The 18,608-nt window shown below is 35.4% G+C and overlaps 1 protein-coding gene and 1 long non-coding RNA gene across 3 annotated transcripts; one reads left to right on the forward strand and one right to left on the reverse strand.

Moving 5' to 3' along the window:
- Window positions 1-12,294: 12,294 nt before the first annotated feature.
- LOC6541021 (presequence protease, mitochondrial) lies at window positions 12,295-18,345 on the reverse strand. 2 transcript variants are annotated; one of them, XM_026983528.1, is made up of 3 exons: window positions 18,258-18,345; window positions 15,339-15,950; window positions 12,295-15,288 (listed from the first exon to the last, which is right to left on the reverse strand). In XM_026983528.1, exons 2-3 carry the CDS (start codon window positions 15,935-15,937, stop codon window positions 12,765-12,767), a joined length of 3,123 nt encoding a protein of 1,040 aa, XP_026839329.1. In that variant the 5' UTR covers window positions 15,938-15,950; window positions 18,258-18,345; the 3' UTR covers window positions 12,295-12,764. The 2 variants fall into 2 exon arrangements, with proteins under 2 accessions (XP_026839329.1, XP_001970869.3); XM_001970833.3 differs by having other exon boundaries at window positions 18,170-18,343.
- On the forward strand, window positions 16,986-17,770 carry LOC113564683. Its single transcript, XR_003408239.1, has 3 exons — window positions 16,986-17,363; window positions 17,427-17,474; window positions 17,528-17,770. It is a non-coding gene; the product is annotated as an uncharacterized LOC113564683 (long non-coding RNA).
- Window positions 18,346-18,608: the final 263 nt, after the last annotated feature.

Raw genomic sequence — 18,608 nt, forward strand, 5'->3', positions numbered from 1 at the left:
TGTTTATGTCTATGAATCAATTGTTTATGTTAACGCGGCCGAAATTGTTATTGTCGCCAAGAGCTTGGGATCTGACTTATGTGTTGCGGTAAATGGATTGGGTGGGTGTGATCAAGTGGTACATATGTACTGTGTGTGTGTGGTGTGTGTGTGTGTAACAAAGTGTTATACTATGGTACATATGCTACTTCCCCATCCTTAAGAAATTAGCCTGTCCTCAGGCGGATAATTTAGGATACAAGACAGGATTTACATTATTTTCTATTTCTGTTACATAATTGTTTATAATATTTGCTTCAATAGGAGTGGGTACTTGTCTTTTGAATTTGATTATAATTTTCTTAGGTATATTCTTATATTTGTAGATATAATAGAATATTATTATGACAACTAAAACTATTAAAATAGTAAATGTAATTATTTGAAATTTATTATTTGCTTTATTATGGATTTCAAAAATATCTTTAGATTGTATATAAGAAAGGGCTTTTAATTTAAATTCGTTTGTGTGTAATCTAACATAGTGTTTGATATTGAGATGTCTTCGATTTGTATGGAACAGTTAAAAGCTTTTATTATGTTGTCTCCCTCTATTATTATATCTCTATTTATGCAATTTTGGTTAAGTATGGTTTTTGGTAGGTTCCAAGTTAATATTATATTAGGTTCGACATAATTGATTTCAAATTCTTTATGAGTTTTTACATATCTGCATTCTGTATTAAATTGGTTAATTGATATGCCCGTTAAGCATTTGTTTATTATTAAAGTTTTTGAAGATGCCAAATAAGTTTGATTATTTTGAACATAAAATTTATTTTGTAAATTTTCTATTAAAATTTTTTGATTACTATCTGGATATGGAATTATTGTAAAGATTGCGGTTTTAATTATTTCCTTTGGAATATGGGAAAATATTAGAATTTCATTTGTATCCGTTTTCAGTCAAGTGGAAGTTTTAATATGTAAAATTTTTTCTGAGTTTATATTTGTTAGTAATTTAGAATTTAGTAATTTAGTGTTTAGTAATTTAGGATTAAAAATGCCAAGTCTTGTTAACTGCATTCCAAGTTCAATATCTTCTACATACTCAGTAAACTGTTGTAGATTAAATAATAAAATGTTTAATCTTTGATCGCTTTCATGTAATGGACTTAATAAATTTATTAATTTTATGCCTTCAATTACTGCTTTCATGACTTCGTTGAGTTCATTAGCTTGGACGCTGTTTTCGGACAAATTTTGAATTTTATATTCTAGCTCTTATTTATCTGCTTGATCTAAGGTTCCAAAAAGGTATTTATAAATTGTGCCCATAAAATTAGCTAAGCCGCGTTTGCTGGGCTTTGCTATTCTAATGCCATTCATTTCTCTTTTTAATTTCTCTACTAAATATTGAACTTGGGATAAAGTTTCATATTCTTCTGATTGTTTTACTAATTTATCATATGTTTGTTCCATTTTTGTAATATTTACAGATAAGTAGTGATACTCGTAATTGATTGGTAAACTTATTGATCCAGTATTAAATATAAGGTAGCCATTTTCGGCTTGAATTGGGTTAACTTCAAGATTTTGTCCTGGGACATGTTGGATAAAACGTAATAGAAAATAGTAAAGGATCATCAAAAATGTGTAATTATTGGTCGTTTTGGGTTGTGCTGGAATTATTGTTATATTTAGTTTCATTAATTTTCTTTTTCTTTTTATATTTTGATTTATAGTGGGTTATTTTCCTGCCTCTGTTTTTCTCTTCAAAATGTTTTTCGTCAATCTGTGTAATTTCTCCTGTCTTTTTATATGGGTTTGTTGTCTTTGATTTTACTAATGGTGCTTGTCTATATCTGGTATCTACTCCATAACTATGTCTATTTTCGTTTAATTTATTTATTTTATTAATTTTCTCTTGCTGGGTGTCATGTGCAGGTGTTCCTGCATATATAAAAATATCTGCTGGTGTTTTACCTGTTGTATTATGTTTAATTTTATGGTTATAAGCATAGAGTAGGGTTTCAAATTTTGTTATTTTATTCTCTGGGTCGGACTCAGTGCTTATAATTCTTAACTTTTCGTTGACAGTTTTATGAAATCTCTCAATGTCAGAAATTCCATTTTTACTTGTTGTGACGTTAATGTGAACATTTTCGGACTTTAGCCATAAATGTAATGCAGCACACATAAATGCTGAGTCTTTATCGGCTTTTATTTCGGACGGTTTTCCCATTTCATTAAAAATTTTAAGTAGAGCTCTTTTTGCTTCGAGCCAATCCCTAGAGCTGACTTCAATTAAGGCGGCATATTTGGAATAAACGTCAATACATGACAGGAATGTTTTATTATCGATTAAATAAAAATCGATAACATAATTTTCTCTAGGATTGAAAACTTCTGGCGTTAACTCGTAATTTAATTTAGTGTCTCTATGTTCTGTTTTGCACACGTTACATACTTCACATTCGTTGATAATGTTCTGTATTAACTTTTGATAGTCTGGGTAGTAATATTTTTCTTTAAAAATTTTGGTTTGTTTTTCTATACCTGGATGTAAGAGATCTCTGTGGGTTTTTATTATTACTTCTTTAAATTCTGAATATGTTTCAATATCTATTAATTTACTGGTTGCTCTCATAACTTTAGTTATGTTGTTCGGACTGACAATTTCTAAGAAGGCGTTTTGAAATGTAAGGAAATCTATTTCATTATGAAAATAAATTACGCTATTATTTGTACACAAATATTCTTTTATTAATTCTTTTGCATATGCGCTTGTCATTTCTTTATAATGGATTTTTAGTTTTGTTTTATGAAAATATTTTCTTATTTCTTTATTGTTATTGTCGTCTTTGACAAATTCTATTTGTCTATTATAGTAGTTTATTGGTCTTTCCGTAAAGGAAATGTAATTTTGGTTATCTTAATGGCTACTATGTATGGTAGCAGCTGAAGTGGGAGATTCGCCGTAGAAGTTTTCTATTTTTACAAGTGAAAGTGCGTCGGCGACATGGTTTTCTTTTCCTGGTACATATTTTATATGGTAATCAAACTCATTTAGTTTGATTTTCCATCTTTGGAGTTTCATGTTTGGTTCCTTGATATTATCGAACCAAAGTAAAGGTTGATGATCACTAAGGATCTGAAACTTACGACCAAAATGATAGGACCTGAAGTATTTAGTGGCCCAGACAATAGCTAAAAGTTCTTTTTCTATTGCTGAATAATTAAGTTCATGTTTATTGAGAGTGCGGCTAGCGTAACAAACGGGTTTACGATCCTGTGATAATACAGCACCTAGAGCGGCATTGCTTGCATCTGTGGTTAATGAGAATGTTTTTTCGAAATTTGGGTAAATTAATATTGGTTCGGACATAATTAAAAATTTTAATTTTTCGAAGGCTGATCTTCTGATCTCGGTATCTTTAGAATTTATAACGGACCCTTTTTTTAGTTTTTGTGTTATGGGTTTAGCAATTTTTGCAAAGTTAGGGATAAATTTACGGTAGAAACCGCAAAGTCCTAAAAATGATTTTATTTCTTTATTAGTTTTAGGTAATGGGAATTTCTGTATGGCTTCTATTTTATTTGGGTTGGGCTTTATGCCTTCCGTAGTTACAGTGTGTCCTAAGAACTCTGTTTCTCTTTTCATAAATTCACATTTGTCAAGTTGTAACTTTAGATTAGCTTCTTGTTATTTAGCAAATACTTTACGTAGAGATAACAAGTGTTCTTCCAATGAAGTGGAAAAAACTATTATATCGTCCATGTAAACTAAACAATCTTTGTAAATTAGGTCTTCTAATAGATTGTTAATACAACGTTGAAATGTTGCAGGTGCGTTCTTCAGTCCAAACGGCATTCGAGTGTACTCGTAATGTCCATTTTTTGTGGAAAAAGCTGTTTTTTGAATCGAGCTTTCATCCATTTGGATCTGATGAAAACCTTTTGCTAAATCTATGGTAGTGAAATATTGAGACCTACCTAGCTTATCTAGTATTTCATCTATGACAGGAGTTGGGTATTTATCATCAATAGTAATTTCGTTTAGTTTGCGATAGTCGATTACTAACCTGAACTTTGTTTTACCAGAAGCATCGCGTTTTTTCGGTATTATCCAGATAGTAGAACAGTAGGGTGAGTTCGATTTTCGAACAATGCCTTGTTGAATCATTTCTTTGATTTGTACCTCGACTTCTTTGTTGTAGGCCTGGGGGTATTTATAAGGTTTCCTATAGATTGGGTCTTCATGTTTAGTTTTGATGACATGCTTTACAGTACTTGTGAAGGTCAAATTTTCACCTTCTCTGTATTCTTGAAGAATTTTAGTAAGGGCACTTGACTCTTCTTTATTTAGATGGTCAAGCCTGAATTCATTTGATTCCCTTATCTCGTTTCCTATTGCATAATTTGTGGCTTCATCATCAGTGGATAATGATGGCTGTAAAACATTCAAATAGTCGGGGTTGTCTTCTAGGCTACCTTCTCGTTCTGGTAGATAGTCCATTAAGAAACTGTTGTTGTTTAAAACTACACTTCTTTTGCCAACGTTTATTTGGGCGTTGGCGTCTTCTAGGAACCCTGTACCTAATATAATATCATATCGTAATTTTCGGAAAAATTATGAATATAAAAAACTTGTTTAGTAGGGCAAAGCTTACTTGGTTTTAGAATTATGATTTTCTTTAGGGTTATTATACCGTTAATGGTGTGTGTTTGTAAATTAGTAGTTTTAACTGGGAAATTAAAAATGTTTGCTCTTATGATGTTTATTGTAGACTCAGTGTCTATAACACATCGGAGCGTGTTTGTTTAAAACAATATTTATGAAGGAATTGTGTCTTCTTTTTCGTCCGAGGCATGTAGATGAAAATTTTCGGACGTATCCATTTTTGAATGGCCGCTGGTACTAGGTCTTTGCCTTTTTGTTGCCGGATTCGGAGCGGATGAAGAAACTGGATTTTGTTGATAGTTGGAGGAATAATTTAAAGGATTTTGTGTTTGGTTGAGTTTTTGTTTAAATTCTTAGAATAGGTATTCGAAAGGCTGGTCATGGCTGTTATTGTTTTTGTTCATATATTGATTTTTATTTTGGCTAATTGATGTTTGATTATAATTTTGATTTCTATTTTGAATCTATATAAATCTGGCTAATTGCATGTAGAGTCTATCTGGGAGTTTTTTAATAATTACTTTTTTACTGTATTGTTCATTGCGTTTGTATAAATGTGATTATGTAGATCATTATTTTCTAAAGCTAGCTTATTTGTTATTACAAAGCATTTTGCTTCAAGCTCTTCCATGAACTTACGAACTGATCCATTGAATTGTGTTATATAGTCGTCTCAAAAGCTCTTCAAATGGTGTCTGGGTCTTGAACTCGGCGATTAGGGCTTCCTTCAATTCCGGACATGTATTAGCTGCACTGAGCTGGGATACTCGTTGGGCGTTGCCTCCAATTTGCATTTCGACTGCACTGAAGAGGACGTGTAACTGACGGACGTCAGTTGATGGATATAGTTGAAGTATGAACTCTATTCTTCTTATGAACGAGCTCAGTTCCAGTGTCGTACCGGTAAATGTTGGTACCTGTCGAATCTGACCAAGAGCCTGGTTCAGATGATTCTCGGAGAGTAGTTGCACTTGTTGTTGTGGTAGTGCCATTGTTGTTAACGAGTTCGCGGTTGCATATATATGTATATATATATATATGTATATATGTATATATGTATATATGTATATATGTATATATGTATATAAGTATATAGTCTATATGTCTATCTGTCTATATGTACTATGTCTCTATGTATATATGTATCTCTGTATCTCTGTCTCTCTGTCTCTCTGTCTCTCTGTCTCTCTGTCTCTCTGTCTCTCTGTCTCTCTGTCTTCTGTCTCTCTGTTCATCTCTGTATCTCTGTCTCTCTGTCTCTCTGTCTCTCTGTCTCTCTGTCTCTCTGTCTCTCTGTCTCTCTGTCTCTCTGTCTCTCTGTCTCTCTGTCTCTCTGTCTCTCTGTCTCTCTGTCTCTCTGTCTCTCTGTCTCTCTGTCTCTCTGTCTCTCTGTCTCTCTGTCTCTCTGTCTCTCTGTCTCTCTGTCTCTCTGTCTCTCTGTCTCTCTGTCTCTCTGTCTCTCTGTCTCTCTGTCTCTCTGTCTCTCTGTCTCTCTGTCTCTCTGTCTCTCTGTCTCTCTGTCTCTCTGTCTCTCTGTCTCTCTGTCTCTCTGTCTCTCTGTCTCTCTGTATATATGTATATATGTATATATGTATATATATATATATGTATATATGTATATATGTATATATGTATATATGTATATATGTATATAAGTATATATGTATATATGTATATATGTATATATGTATATATGTATATATGTATATATGTATATATGTATATATGTATATATGTATATATGTATATATGTATATATGTATATATGTATATATGTATATATGTATATATGTATTATATGTATATATGTATATATGTATATATGTATATATGTATATATGTATATATGTATATATGTATATATGTATATATGTATATATGTATATATGTATATATGTATATATGTATATATGTATATATGTATATATGTATATATGTATATATGTATATATGTATATATGTATATATGTATATATGTATATATGTATATATGAATATATGTATATATGTATATGTATAAATATGCCCGATGCTCAATGCTTAGTTTAATCTATTAATTTAACTGTTAACAGTTAGTTTAAGTTCCAATTAAGCGATCAACATCAACTAAAACTTCAGTTACTCAATGCCAATCAAAGACTAACCTTCAATTTGCAGTGTGTAAATAATTTTGACTTGTAAAAATTGTGTGTAAATACTTCTGACAACAGACATGTATCAGTTCAATGCTTCTATTTTTAGCCCATGAACAGTTATTTTTTCCACTTCTTCTTTCGTTTGCTTCTGTATAGATGTAGAAGCAAGACAAATACTGTTATGTTCGTTTCTGAATACAAATGCAGCAGCAATAAGCGATCAAAGTTGACAATTGAAAAAAAAGCACGTTGTGTAAATACTTTTGACCACCTCTGTATGTATATGTCGGAGCATAATTTTGCATGTGTTAGTGTATTGGTATTCTGGTAGTGTATTTCATCATAATGGAAATATTGTATCAGCCTCTTTTTTCGCAGTTATTGGTTGCTTGTAGTTTGTAGTTTTGGGAAGAACCCTTTTAGCGCGGCGCCAGCGTGTTGTCGCTGACGCCGAGTGTGGTTCGATGGTAAGCACGGAAAAGAAGAGTGCGACACAAGGCAGTTGTGCGTAGGACTTCAGTGCGATCGGAACTCACTGCGCTAACATTATGGCAAATAACAACGAAACTGCGACATATATATGTATATGTATGTGTACAAAATGTAAAATGTATATATATACTTATAAAGACTACGATTCTAATTTAGTGTACTTTGTGGAAGATCTGAGAAATATATATATGATTTTCCCAACTTATATTAATACCCACAGCTACACATCAACAGTCATTACGCCTGCTGACATCGATGGAAAGTGCGTAAGTACATGTAATACCTGAACATATAAGTTAACAACTAATAGAGCGCTCAATATATTTGAGTCAGCAGCCACATAGTTTACGTTCATAATGCCCTAGCAACAAGTAGCTTCATAAAAATAATGCTGATACGGTCAGCAGCGGCAATGGGACACCCAGTATCCGGGGTACCAATTTGCGCTGCATAAATGCTGAGTCGGGTTGCCAACTATGGGTTTATGGCGTCAAGCATTGGAGCTAGTGTTTTCTTTTCTTCTTTTTTTCATAAAGCTTTATTGAGGCGTACGGGGAAATCTGGGAACCCCTCCTTTTTCTCTATTGATTCAGCCCATTTGGGCGCACCGGCTAACTATAGCTTTATCAATTTAACAAAATTTTAACAATAACAAAACAGTCACAGATAACAAATAATTTATGATAAGGGTCAGCTTCTGCTGGCCCTAGTCAAATGAGATCGGGAAATGAGATCCCTCGGTTGCCTTCTGTTGAGCCTCCTTGGTGGGCGAGATCTGTGTAGAGCGCTGGCAAGTCGATTTCTGTGGCGCTCCAGTCTGTCATGGTATCGACTCGAGTGCTGGTTTATCTCGTCAAATACCGTCGCGAGTGTTTAGGTTTCTGTGCAGGGTGGTGTTTCGCACAAACCACTCGCAGCCGGTGATGAGTCTTGCGACCTTATTTTGGATAGCCTGGATCCTTTTGATTTGGCTGTCACATGCCAAGCCCCAGATTTGGCACCCGTACTTCCAGTTTGGTGCTATGGTCTGTTTGTAAATTGTCAGCTTGTTGGAGAGTGACAGTTTACAACGCGAGCAGAGTAGCCAGTAGTGCTTCGCCACCTTAGCACGTAAGCGTGTTCTGATGGCAGTCACATGCTTGGCAAATGTGAGTCTGCGGTCCAGCAGCACTCCAAGGTACTTTGCTGCGTTCGGCTGTGGTATGGGGGCTCCCTCGATATGAACGGAGCTCAATGAGTTGAGCAGGTGCATATAGAGATATCAAGGTTGAGTACGATAGTAACGACGGGTGAGATCTAGAATCAGAAGGCTTTCGTCCTACTACGACAGATAACATTAAAGACATGGACGCTGCCCAGTTACAGGAAATTATATCTGGCGCTGTTAGCCAGGCTTTAGCCCAGCAGGAAACCCGTAAGCGAAGCTGGGTGTTGTTTCGTAGTAAAACTCGCTACTTAATCAATTTCGCCGACCAAAGCACCATTTTGGAAATGCTGAAGGAGGTCGTGAACCCCGAAGTCGTAAATGCGATACACTGCGATGTGCCCACCCTGTCAAGTTTTTAACATTATTTAATTGCTCATTTCCCGGCTACGCATACTGTAAGAATATTGTGATAGACGTTACCAATAGAAACGAGCAGTTGGAAATTATCACGACAGAACACAATCGTGCACACAGGGCGGCTCAGGAGAATACCAAGCAAGTCCTCCGCGATTACTATTTCCCCAAAATGAGCAGCCTAGCAAGGGAAGTGGTTGCAAATTGCAAAATATGCACCAAAGCCAAATATAACAGGCACCCTTAGAAACAGGAGCTCGGGGAAACACCCATACCAAGCTATACCGGCGAAATGTTGCACATTGATATATTCTCAACTGATAAGAAGCAATTCTTAACATGCGTTGACAAGTTCTCGAAGTTTGCAATAGTGCAACCAATGCTGTCCAGAACAATAATGGACGTCATAGGGCCCCTGCTTCAACTCGTAAATTTGTTCCCCAAAATCAGAACAATATATTGCGACAATGAAGCCGCCTTCAATCCGGAAACCATCACCTCGTTACTTAAAAACAGGTACCACATTGACATTGTGAACGCGGCCCCGCTGCATAGCTTGTCAAACGGTCAAGTGGAACGATTCCACAGATTCTTAAGTTAGACAAAAAAAAATCAGCGATACGACAGAACTAATCTTGAGGGCAGCGATAGAATATAATAAGACCCTACATTCTGTCACTCAGGAGAAACCGGTCGAGATCCTCCACACGGGTTTCGATGATCGCTTCCTAGGCATTAAAGATAGGTTGATAAAGGCCCAGCAAAACAACATCGAAAGATGCAACCCAGCTAGGCAAAGCCGTGTTTTTGAGGTAGGAGACGAGTTTTTTGTCAAGAACAATAAAAGGTTAGGAAACAAACTAACTCCATTGTGCACAGAAAAAAAAGTGCAGGCAGACCTGGGAACGTCTGTTCTTATTAAGGGGAGGGTGGTCCATAAGGACAACATCAAATAAGATTCCCACTTTTAGTTTGATAATACCATATTCTTTAATAGTAAGCCAGATTTAAGTAAATACGCCGTGGTCTCATTCTACGTTTGGATTGCAGGTTCACCCTCATAACGCTCATTACCCTGGCAGTGGCAAGTGCACGGATTACCGACTTTTCTCACGCCAAATACATTCCCGTCGTAGATGGAGATGTACTGGTGTTTGAACATCGTGACGGCCTGAGGCACTCGAGCAACCTATCTGAATTTAATAGATGAATTAGTAGATGAGACAGAAAAATTGTCCGAATATTTTCCACAGTCGCATATGCGCAAATTATTACATGTTGATACAGATCATCTTAGAAACTTGTTGTACGTTCGAAAAATTGCGATTCCGAATTGCGAGAAGTTTAGACTTCTTGGGTACAGCTCTTAAGGTAGTTGCGGGAACTCCTGACGCCTCAGATTTCCTAAAAATCAGAATGACAGAAGCTCAGCTACTCAAACTCCAGGCAGATTAACATAATCTCCGAAACTCAAAAACAGATAAACAAGCTGACCGACACCAATAACAAAATGATTAAAGCCCGAAATAACGATTTGGTTGACACCCCGCATCTGTACGAGGCACTACTAGCGAGGAATAGAATGCTGACAACAGAGATACAAAATTTAATTCTCACTGTAACATTGGCTAAAGCTAACATAGTAAATCCCACTATCCTTGATCATGCCGATCTGAAATCACTAATTGAACAAGACACCCCAATAGTTAGTTTATTAGAAGTCTCTAAAATTAGGGTTCTTCAGTCCGATAACATTATCCATATCCATAGCCCATCCTAGAGTCAGGGTCAGATGTAAAAAAGTCCTCGTGTATCCGGTATCACATAATCAAGTAATGTGAAGAAGACACCTTTTCGGGTATCAAGTGCATGGAGACCACGCACAACACCTTCTGCGAGCGATCTCGACGCGAAACCTGCGCCCGCTCGCTCCATGCGGGAAACACAGCCCAGTGACATACTCAACCCACCTGAGGGCAGTAATGCCTATAGATGGCGGCATCGTTATCATTAACGAGGCAATAGCCCGCGTCAGCACGGATGGCGGCCCAGAGGTGCTCATCAAAGGAACGCATCTGGTAGCCTTCGAACGATCTGTAGCTGATCGTACCATCAACGGAACGGAGTTCGTAAATTTCCGAAAAACAATAGACTAGCAGCCTGGCGTAGCAAGATCACCACTACTGAACATCGTCGGCCACGACCCGGTACTGAGCGTGCCCTTGCTACACCGCATGAACAACGACAACCAAGGGTTCAAGGACGAGGTTGACGCCGCGGGTTTCCCTAAACATGGCTGGAGTAATCCTGAACGTTGGTCTGATCGGTTCACTCATCCTTTTTTTGGCATTAAGGAGAAAGCGAGCCTACGTCGAAATACAAAAACCCTCGATAAGCTTAATATAACCGAGGACGGTCATAATCTGAGGGGGGGAGTAGTTAACAACTAATAGAGCGCTCAATATATTTGAGTCAGCAGCCACATAGTTTACGTTCATAATGCCATAGCAACTAAGTAGCTGCATACAAACAATGCTGATACCCCCAACTGAATTCAGCGCTCCGCGCTAAGAACGGTCAGCAGCGGCAATCGGACATCCAGTATCCGGGGTACCGAATTGCGCTGCATAAATGCTGAGTCGGCTTGCCGACCATGGGTTTATGGCGTGATGCATTGGAGCTAGGGTAAATTTATATTTTTTTCGATTCTTTGTATTCAGTTTTAAGCAAGCACTTTAACAATAAAGAACAGCTACTCCAGCACTTATTTATATTGAACATTCTCGCTGAGCCAAAAGGCCAGCGATCGACCAAGGGGACAAAGTCACGCCCTCCATCCTAATCTCCATAAGAAGTCATCACTCTCTGGCTTAGCAGCCGGACGCACTGTGGACTCCGGAGGAAGACATTCCCAAGTCATCACTCTCTGGCTTAGCAGCCGGACACCGTGGACTCCGGAGGAAGACATTCCCAAGTCATCCCTCTCTGGCTTAGCAGCCGGACACAGGACTCAGAAAGAAGACATTCCCAGCGTCTGGAGACGGACCGGAGGAATAAGCTATATATATATTATAGGCCGAAATATCTCGGATAAAGGATGCATTACTAGAAACTTTAGTATTACCAGGAAAAAGAACAGGAACGGAATTAAGGGAAGTTTATACGTTATTAACAGCTAAGGGAATTTTTGTAGATAATAAGGCAATTTTGAATGTTAAAATCCCCTTATTTGGTAGGCGCCCTTCCCACTTGTTTAGAGTAATTCCAAATCCAGCTAAAAATTAAAATGATATAATTATTGCAGACATAAAATCGAAATATTTAGTTTACAATTTTGAAATTGACCCTATCATTTGATGGGAGTGTCAAAAAAGGGAAAGCTAATAACGTCATATGTTAAGGCAACTGGCCTTGGAGTAGCGTGATTGACAACACCTGCGAAATTACTCCTTTTAAACAAAGCACTCACTTTTATTTCATTTATAAAAAAATGGGTCACACAAAAATTAATTGGTTGAGATGAAAAAGATGAAATTTTCAACGAATCCAGTATACCTTTTTACGGGTTTTTATCGAAATTTGAGGGGCTACATCATCGAGTCCTGCAGGGGTTTTCTTTTTGTGACTTCGTAATACGTGCATCAAACTATTTTTTGAATGTCATCAATGTAATTTTATCATGTAATAAACTTGTTATTAATAATAATATTAATTTCCAAAAAAAAATTTACATTAAGTGTAGCGTTTATCTAACCTAATAGCAAGACAAATTATTATAGTAACTAAGTTTTAATTTTCAAAAATCTTGACAATATAATTTCGGATGTATACCTTTGGTCGTATATAAAAGAAATAAACCAATAAAATAATTTTAATTTTTGAATATATTACTTCTTATAATATTTACAATTAGTTAATAATTTATTATCCATTTTTGGCTAGTTTCAAACTCCAAATTTTTATTGACTGGACCCAAAATACATTTTCCATAATGCATTGACTCTTTTCCAAAGTAATTTTCTATCGCACCTTGCAGGTCATCAATAGTAACAGAAAGCATTCGGGAACGATACTTCTCAAAGTCCTCTTGTGAAACTTCATACAGGAAATAATCAATGCCAATATTTCCAGGTGCTATTGGGGAATCTAATTGCTGCAACACACCAAGCTTTGCCTCAAAAAGAGATTGTTGATCAATTACATTTTTCTTCCTTAACCATTCATAAGTTTCATCGAAAGCGTTAAGGGTTTTAGTTGAATGTGGGTCTCGATAGCTATAAAAACTGAAAATTCCGTCTGTGCTGATTTTTGCTCCAGCTCCGTAAGCCCCATTCTGCTCGCGAATCACAGGCAACAGATATTTGGCTGATACCAATTTTGCTAGAACTCGCAGTGTTGGATGGTCTTGGTGGAGATATGGGACTGTGAACAAAGCTTTAGCACAGTAATTTACTGGTATGTTCATCACGTAATGTTCACAGCTAGGGTCAAAAAAATGAATATTACGACTTGTTTTTGTTTTCTCAAATGCTGACAGGCTCTCCAAAAAATTTTCGTAACTATTTACAGCCAATGGCATATAAGATTCTGTGGTGTTAATGGCCCCGCGCATATTATTTTTGTTAAAAACTTTTGTTACAATAGCTGACAATTTATCACAAATTTCAATTATGCTAGTTGATTGTATGAAATTTTTCATAAAGTCTATGTGATCTACCCCATAGAGTAGGGACTTGAGTTTACCAGCATCACACACTTGCGAAGTTGCTCCCAACATAGCATACAAATGACCAGAACTTGCCACTCCTACAGATATATATGATATATAATTTTCTATTAGCATTTTAAGACGCTCCGAGTCATCAAATTTAACATTTTTAAACAACTCTTGGCACAAGCCAAACATGTCCGGAACATTGTTATTGAGTGCATGTGTGTTCATCATAACGCTTACACTGTAACTTTTGGAATCCTTTACATCTTCAATTAAATGTAACTTAAAATCAATACCACCGGTTTTTAAGAGGATACGCTTATCGAACTCCCGATAATTATAGTTAGTGGTGCCCATGGTAGTAATAACATTGCATAATAGGGGCATAAGTTGAATTTCTTCATGGCTAAGTCCTGTTATATTGAACATGCACTTAAAATAAGTAATTTCATTGGTCGGAACCTTGCAAATCTGGGTCCGAACATTTTGAACATTTTGTATGTAATATTTAGGCCATTTTGGTGGATCTCTTACATCATTCATTGTCAGACAAGGCAATAAATCAGTATTTGACTTAGCCTTTTGATATGAATCCAAGATCAATCCACTCTCATATATTTTTTTTTTGTCAGATTCATCAAGAAGTTTTACTTTTTGCTCTACCAACTCTAACTCGGCCTGTTTGAATTTATCCTCATATGTCTCATCAGGTGACATAGTCAATGTTAGTCTATGATTGTTATTTGCGAAATATTTATTTATTTTTTCTTGGAAATAATTTTTATTTTCGCTTATGCTTCTTCGCAGACGCGATACCATATCCGATACACGGAGGTTGCTGACTACATCGCCATCATGATTCCATAAAACTGTGGAATTGAAAAGCAAAGTATTTCCGAATTGGGGACTCTGGTGTTTCAAAGACAACTCAAGATTGTGCAGAACGCTTTCAACATGCTGGGAATCAAACCCACCATTCATAGAATTAATTATAGTTTTGTCAAAAATTTCGATGCATTTTTTGAAGTCCTCAACTCGAAGGTCTTGTAATCCAATGACAAAAGTTGTGTCCTTAGTATCCGAAGAATATCCAGTGGTTTGATTATACCCACCCGAAAAATTTGGCTCTATAAGGTTTTTGTAAAAAGGAGAATTAGGCCCACGAATTAGTATTTCAGATAGGACGTGTAATTCAAAACTTTCTTGGATGTTTGTGGCATCACACATCAACATTGCAATAGCAATTTGGTTCTGTCGATCAATTGTCGCACCCATGTTATCTAGTCTACTGGATATGTGTACAAAACGAGGCTGAGTCCAACGTTCTTGATTACGTATTAAACTGTAAGAGTTATCAACCCAGATTTGATCTGATAAATACTCCTTATCGAGAAGTGCAAGCGTTTTATTTGGATCATGTAATCCATAGGAATATATGCGAGCATTACTTGGGTGATAATATTTTTTGTGGAATTCAACTAGATCCTTGTGTGATAACTTGGGTATTTCCAATGGATTTCCGCCAGACACATATCCATATGTATGATCAGGAAAAATATTATTGAGTAGGCTCTGACTAAATATCTGCGCGTTCTCAGAAAACGCACCTTTCATTTCGTTATAAACAACTCCTTTGATTATAAGCTTTGAATGTTGATCGAATATATCTTTGTTTTCTAGCCTCCAGCCCTCTTGTAGAAAATCTAAATACGCCAGGTTTGGCCTAGAAAAGGAGATATTATTACGAAATATCGTGATCTATTTATATCTTACCTGAATACGGCATCTAAATAAATACGTTGCAAATTCCTAAAATCAATCTCATTCATCGTCGAAAAAGGATAAATAGTATAATCTGGACCAGTCATTGCATTCATAAACGTCGCTACCGAACGGTTAAGCATTTTGAAGAAGGGATCCCTGACAGGATATTTTTGTGAACCGCATAACGATAAATGCTCTAAAATATGTGGTAGACCAGTAGAATCAAAAGGCGTGGTTCGAAAATTAATTGAAAACACGTTGTTTGAATCATTTCGGTCGATATGCCATAATTCTGTACCCGTGCGCTCATAACGGAAAGTATAGGACGTAACTTCAAATTCAGAAATGTGTTCCACACGTTCACATTGGAAGCCATGATAGATCTTTCCTTCTTCATACTTGTATTTCCTTTTATTAGTTACATGTGGCATGCAACCAAATTGTTTGGGAGATAATTTGGGTTTCTTGGTATCGAGTCTATGAATATCCTTAAATGTAGACACCGACTTATAATTTATAAATTGATTCCTCAAGATTTGGTTATGTGAAGACCATAGCAGCTTCCACCGCGATAACATTACACCTTCTAAAAACGGAGTCAGCATCATCGGTGCTGATTTACTAAAAACAAAAGAATAAATTTATACGTATGTACACATGTACAAATGATTATATCAATGTTTTATATGTATGTATGTCAATATGCCATTTATTTCCTGACATTTCAATAGTCAACTCAAAATCTGTACGAACTACTCAAAATTATCAAAGTTACATCAAATTGCTAGAAAAAATTCATATTTGTACAAACATACTTTTGAATAAACATTTACACTTTTGTCAGTGCCCTTTATCAGTTGTTCATAGCTTTGTAAGTTAATCTTGATATGTTGACTTAAAAACAAACAATATAATATATCATAACTTGGGACTGGTAAATTTCCAAATGAAAAGACTTTGGTCCACCACTACATATATGTATGTACATACAATCTAGATGAAGTTTGAAAAATCATTGCATAGATCCTATAAAAACAAAACAATCAGCTGCAACTTTTAAAATAAAAGAAGCGTTAGTTATTTACTTGGAACTTTATTTTTCATCTTGACACTAAATACCAGCGGTTAAAAAACTGCGGTTACATTTAATATGATTTTGCTTCTGCTTACGCTTTTGAGAAAATCAAAAGACGCAGTTTGTTTTTTTGCTTCCTACGTTTTCTAATTTTGATTTTGGTCGCTGTTGCTTTTGCTCAGCAAGTGAGACATTCAAGAAGCGACCAACTTGTATTTACCAATTACCAATGAATTAAAAGAATTCTATGGCCATTACTTATAGGGTACTTCTTGTACTTCTGTATTATTTTTTTATTTTGAATTTTTGTTTTCTATTGCTTACAAAAATAATAAAATAAATTAAAAGTTATTAGAACAAACTTAGTTAAATTTAAAATGAAACAGTAAATGTAGTTTGATGAATAATACATAAATTAATTTGTATTGTTTTTATTTATTAAAATTATCACTAAGAGTAAGTTCTTCATTAATAACTTCTGCTAATTCAGGTGTAGTTTTTTAATACTGCGAAATATCACAATTTAATGTTTCTCAAGACATGCTTATGCATGTACATATGTATTAATTTGCTTTAGTAATATAACCCTGCAGTTCCACAATCGCTACCGAAAAACATCACAAAATCATGGCCACTCCAGCAGAGCCAAATGCTTCGACTGCAATGTCGATGCTCTCCGGACTATCTCGCGCGCATTAATTAATAGATTAAAGCGATGAAAATGCAATGATTAAGTAAATGATAACCATAATGATGAAATTTGAAGCAAATTCATCACTTCTCCATTTAAAACAAACTGCAGCCGACACTCTTAAATTTGTGACACCCAAAGATAAATTATGTAGGTAAAAGGGACGGGGGCGAGCAAAAGGGAATAATAAGAGAACGAAATAAATTAACGGATTCACTTGCGCTCAGATTTTTGTGAGAAGCAGACGCGATTTTTTTTAATGTTAATGGTAAGTAAATTATTTAAAATTAATTTTTAATTATTTTCGATTTTAATTCATTAAATATTCCAGTTAATGGATTCATTTTATAAACAACAACTAATACAACTAACATTTAAGGTAAATTGTTTTAAGATATTTTTATACACCACACTAATATTTTTTATTTTTAGGTTAATTGAACATGTCCCATTTTCCAACGCAATTGAAACGAAGCTAGCCCAAACCCCTTAAGACAACAAGACGCTGAAGACTCTGGATTTTTTTTTATTTAAATGCATAATTTATATAAGACAATTTGAAAAAAAAAATTAATTTTAAGTAATAATATATGGATAACATAATGTTGATGAAATGAGGACATGAAAAACGACTAAAAGAGCGATGAAAACGTACTGGAAATGTGTGGGGGGATTTAGTAGTTAAATTGCGGTAAAAGAGCAATAAATCAAGGTATGATTTGACCGTTAAAATGCACATTAAAGGAAATGATTTTGCGCTGTTATAGCGGTTATTGTAATTTTTTTCATAGCAATGATTTCCTAGGACATGCCAATTTTAAAATCATCGCTAGTTTTCATACGAATTGAGCGGTGATAAGGCACACGAGATTCATAACCAGTAATGATAAGCCAGTGAATCGGCAATGAAGGGAACTGAAGGGAAGCGCATTGGCTTACCGAAGATATATACATACATAATAAAGATATACATATGTACCTTCTGGCATAATAATGCTTTAAGTTGCTAAGATTTTTCACTCTAACAAAAATTTAATTAAATAATATTACTAAAAAGAAAGTAAAATAACTCACCGATGTAAAGAACCACAAATACTAAATTTCAAAATCTATGAACCACTTAATCTACATAAATATCATGCGACCGCTTAATAATAAATACCATAATGTGGAATCAATCTTCAATTAATATAAAATACTGATGTGTCAACTAGCGAAGACCCAATATGTCTTAATCCAGCACACCACATCAGAAGTGATTTGGATGTACTCACTTTTGCTTATTTCGTAAATAATTATTACAGAAGTGGTCATACCAAAGGCACTGGAATAATAAGATGCGTAACGCCATAAGATTTTTTTGCACACGATTTTTTCGTGCTGGCTCTAGAGCTAGAATTTTTCTCATGAGCCAGAGAGAGAGCGCTCTAGAACCAGCAGCGCTCTTGTACGCATACAGCGACAGCCGAGCACTGTATGTGTGCACACTTATGCTCATATATTGTAAATTTGA

Source organism: Drosophila erecta, unplaced genomic scaffold (genome assembly GCF_003286155.1).
Source record: "Drosophila erecta strain 14021-0224.00,06,07 unplaced genomic scaffold, DereRS2 tig00000307-arrow-arrow-pilon, whole genome shotgun sequence".
Classification (NCBI taxonomy): domain Eukaryota; kingdom Metazoa; phylum Arthropoda; class Insecta; order Diptera; family Drosophilidae; genus Drosophila; species Drosophila erecta.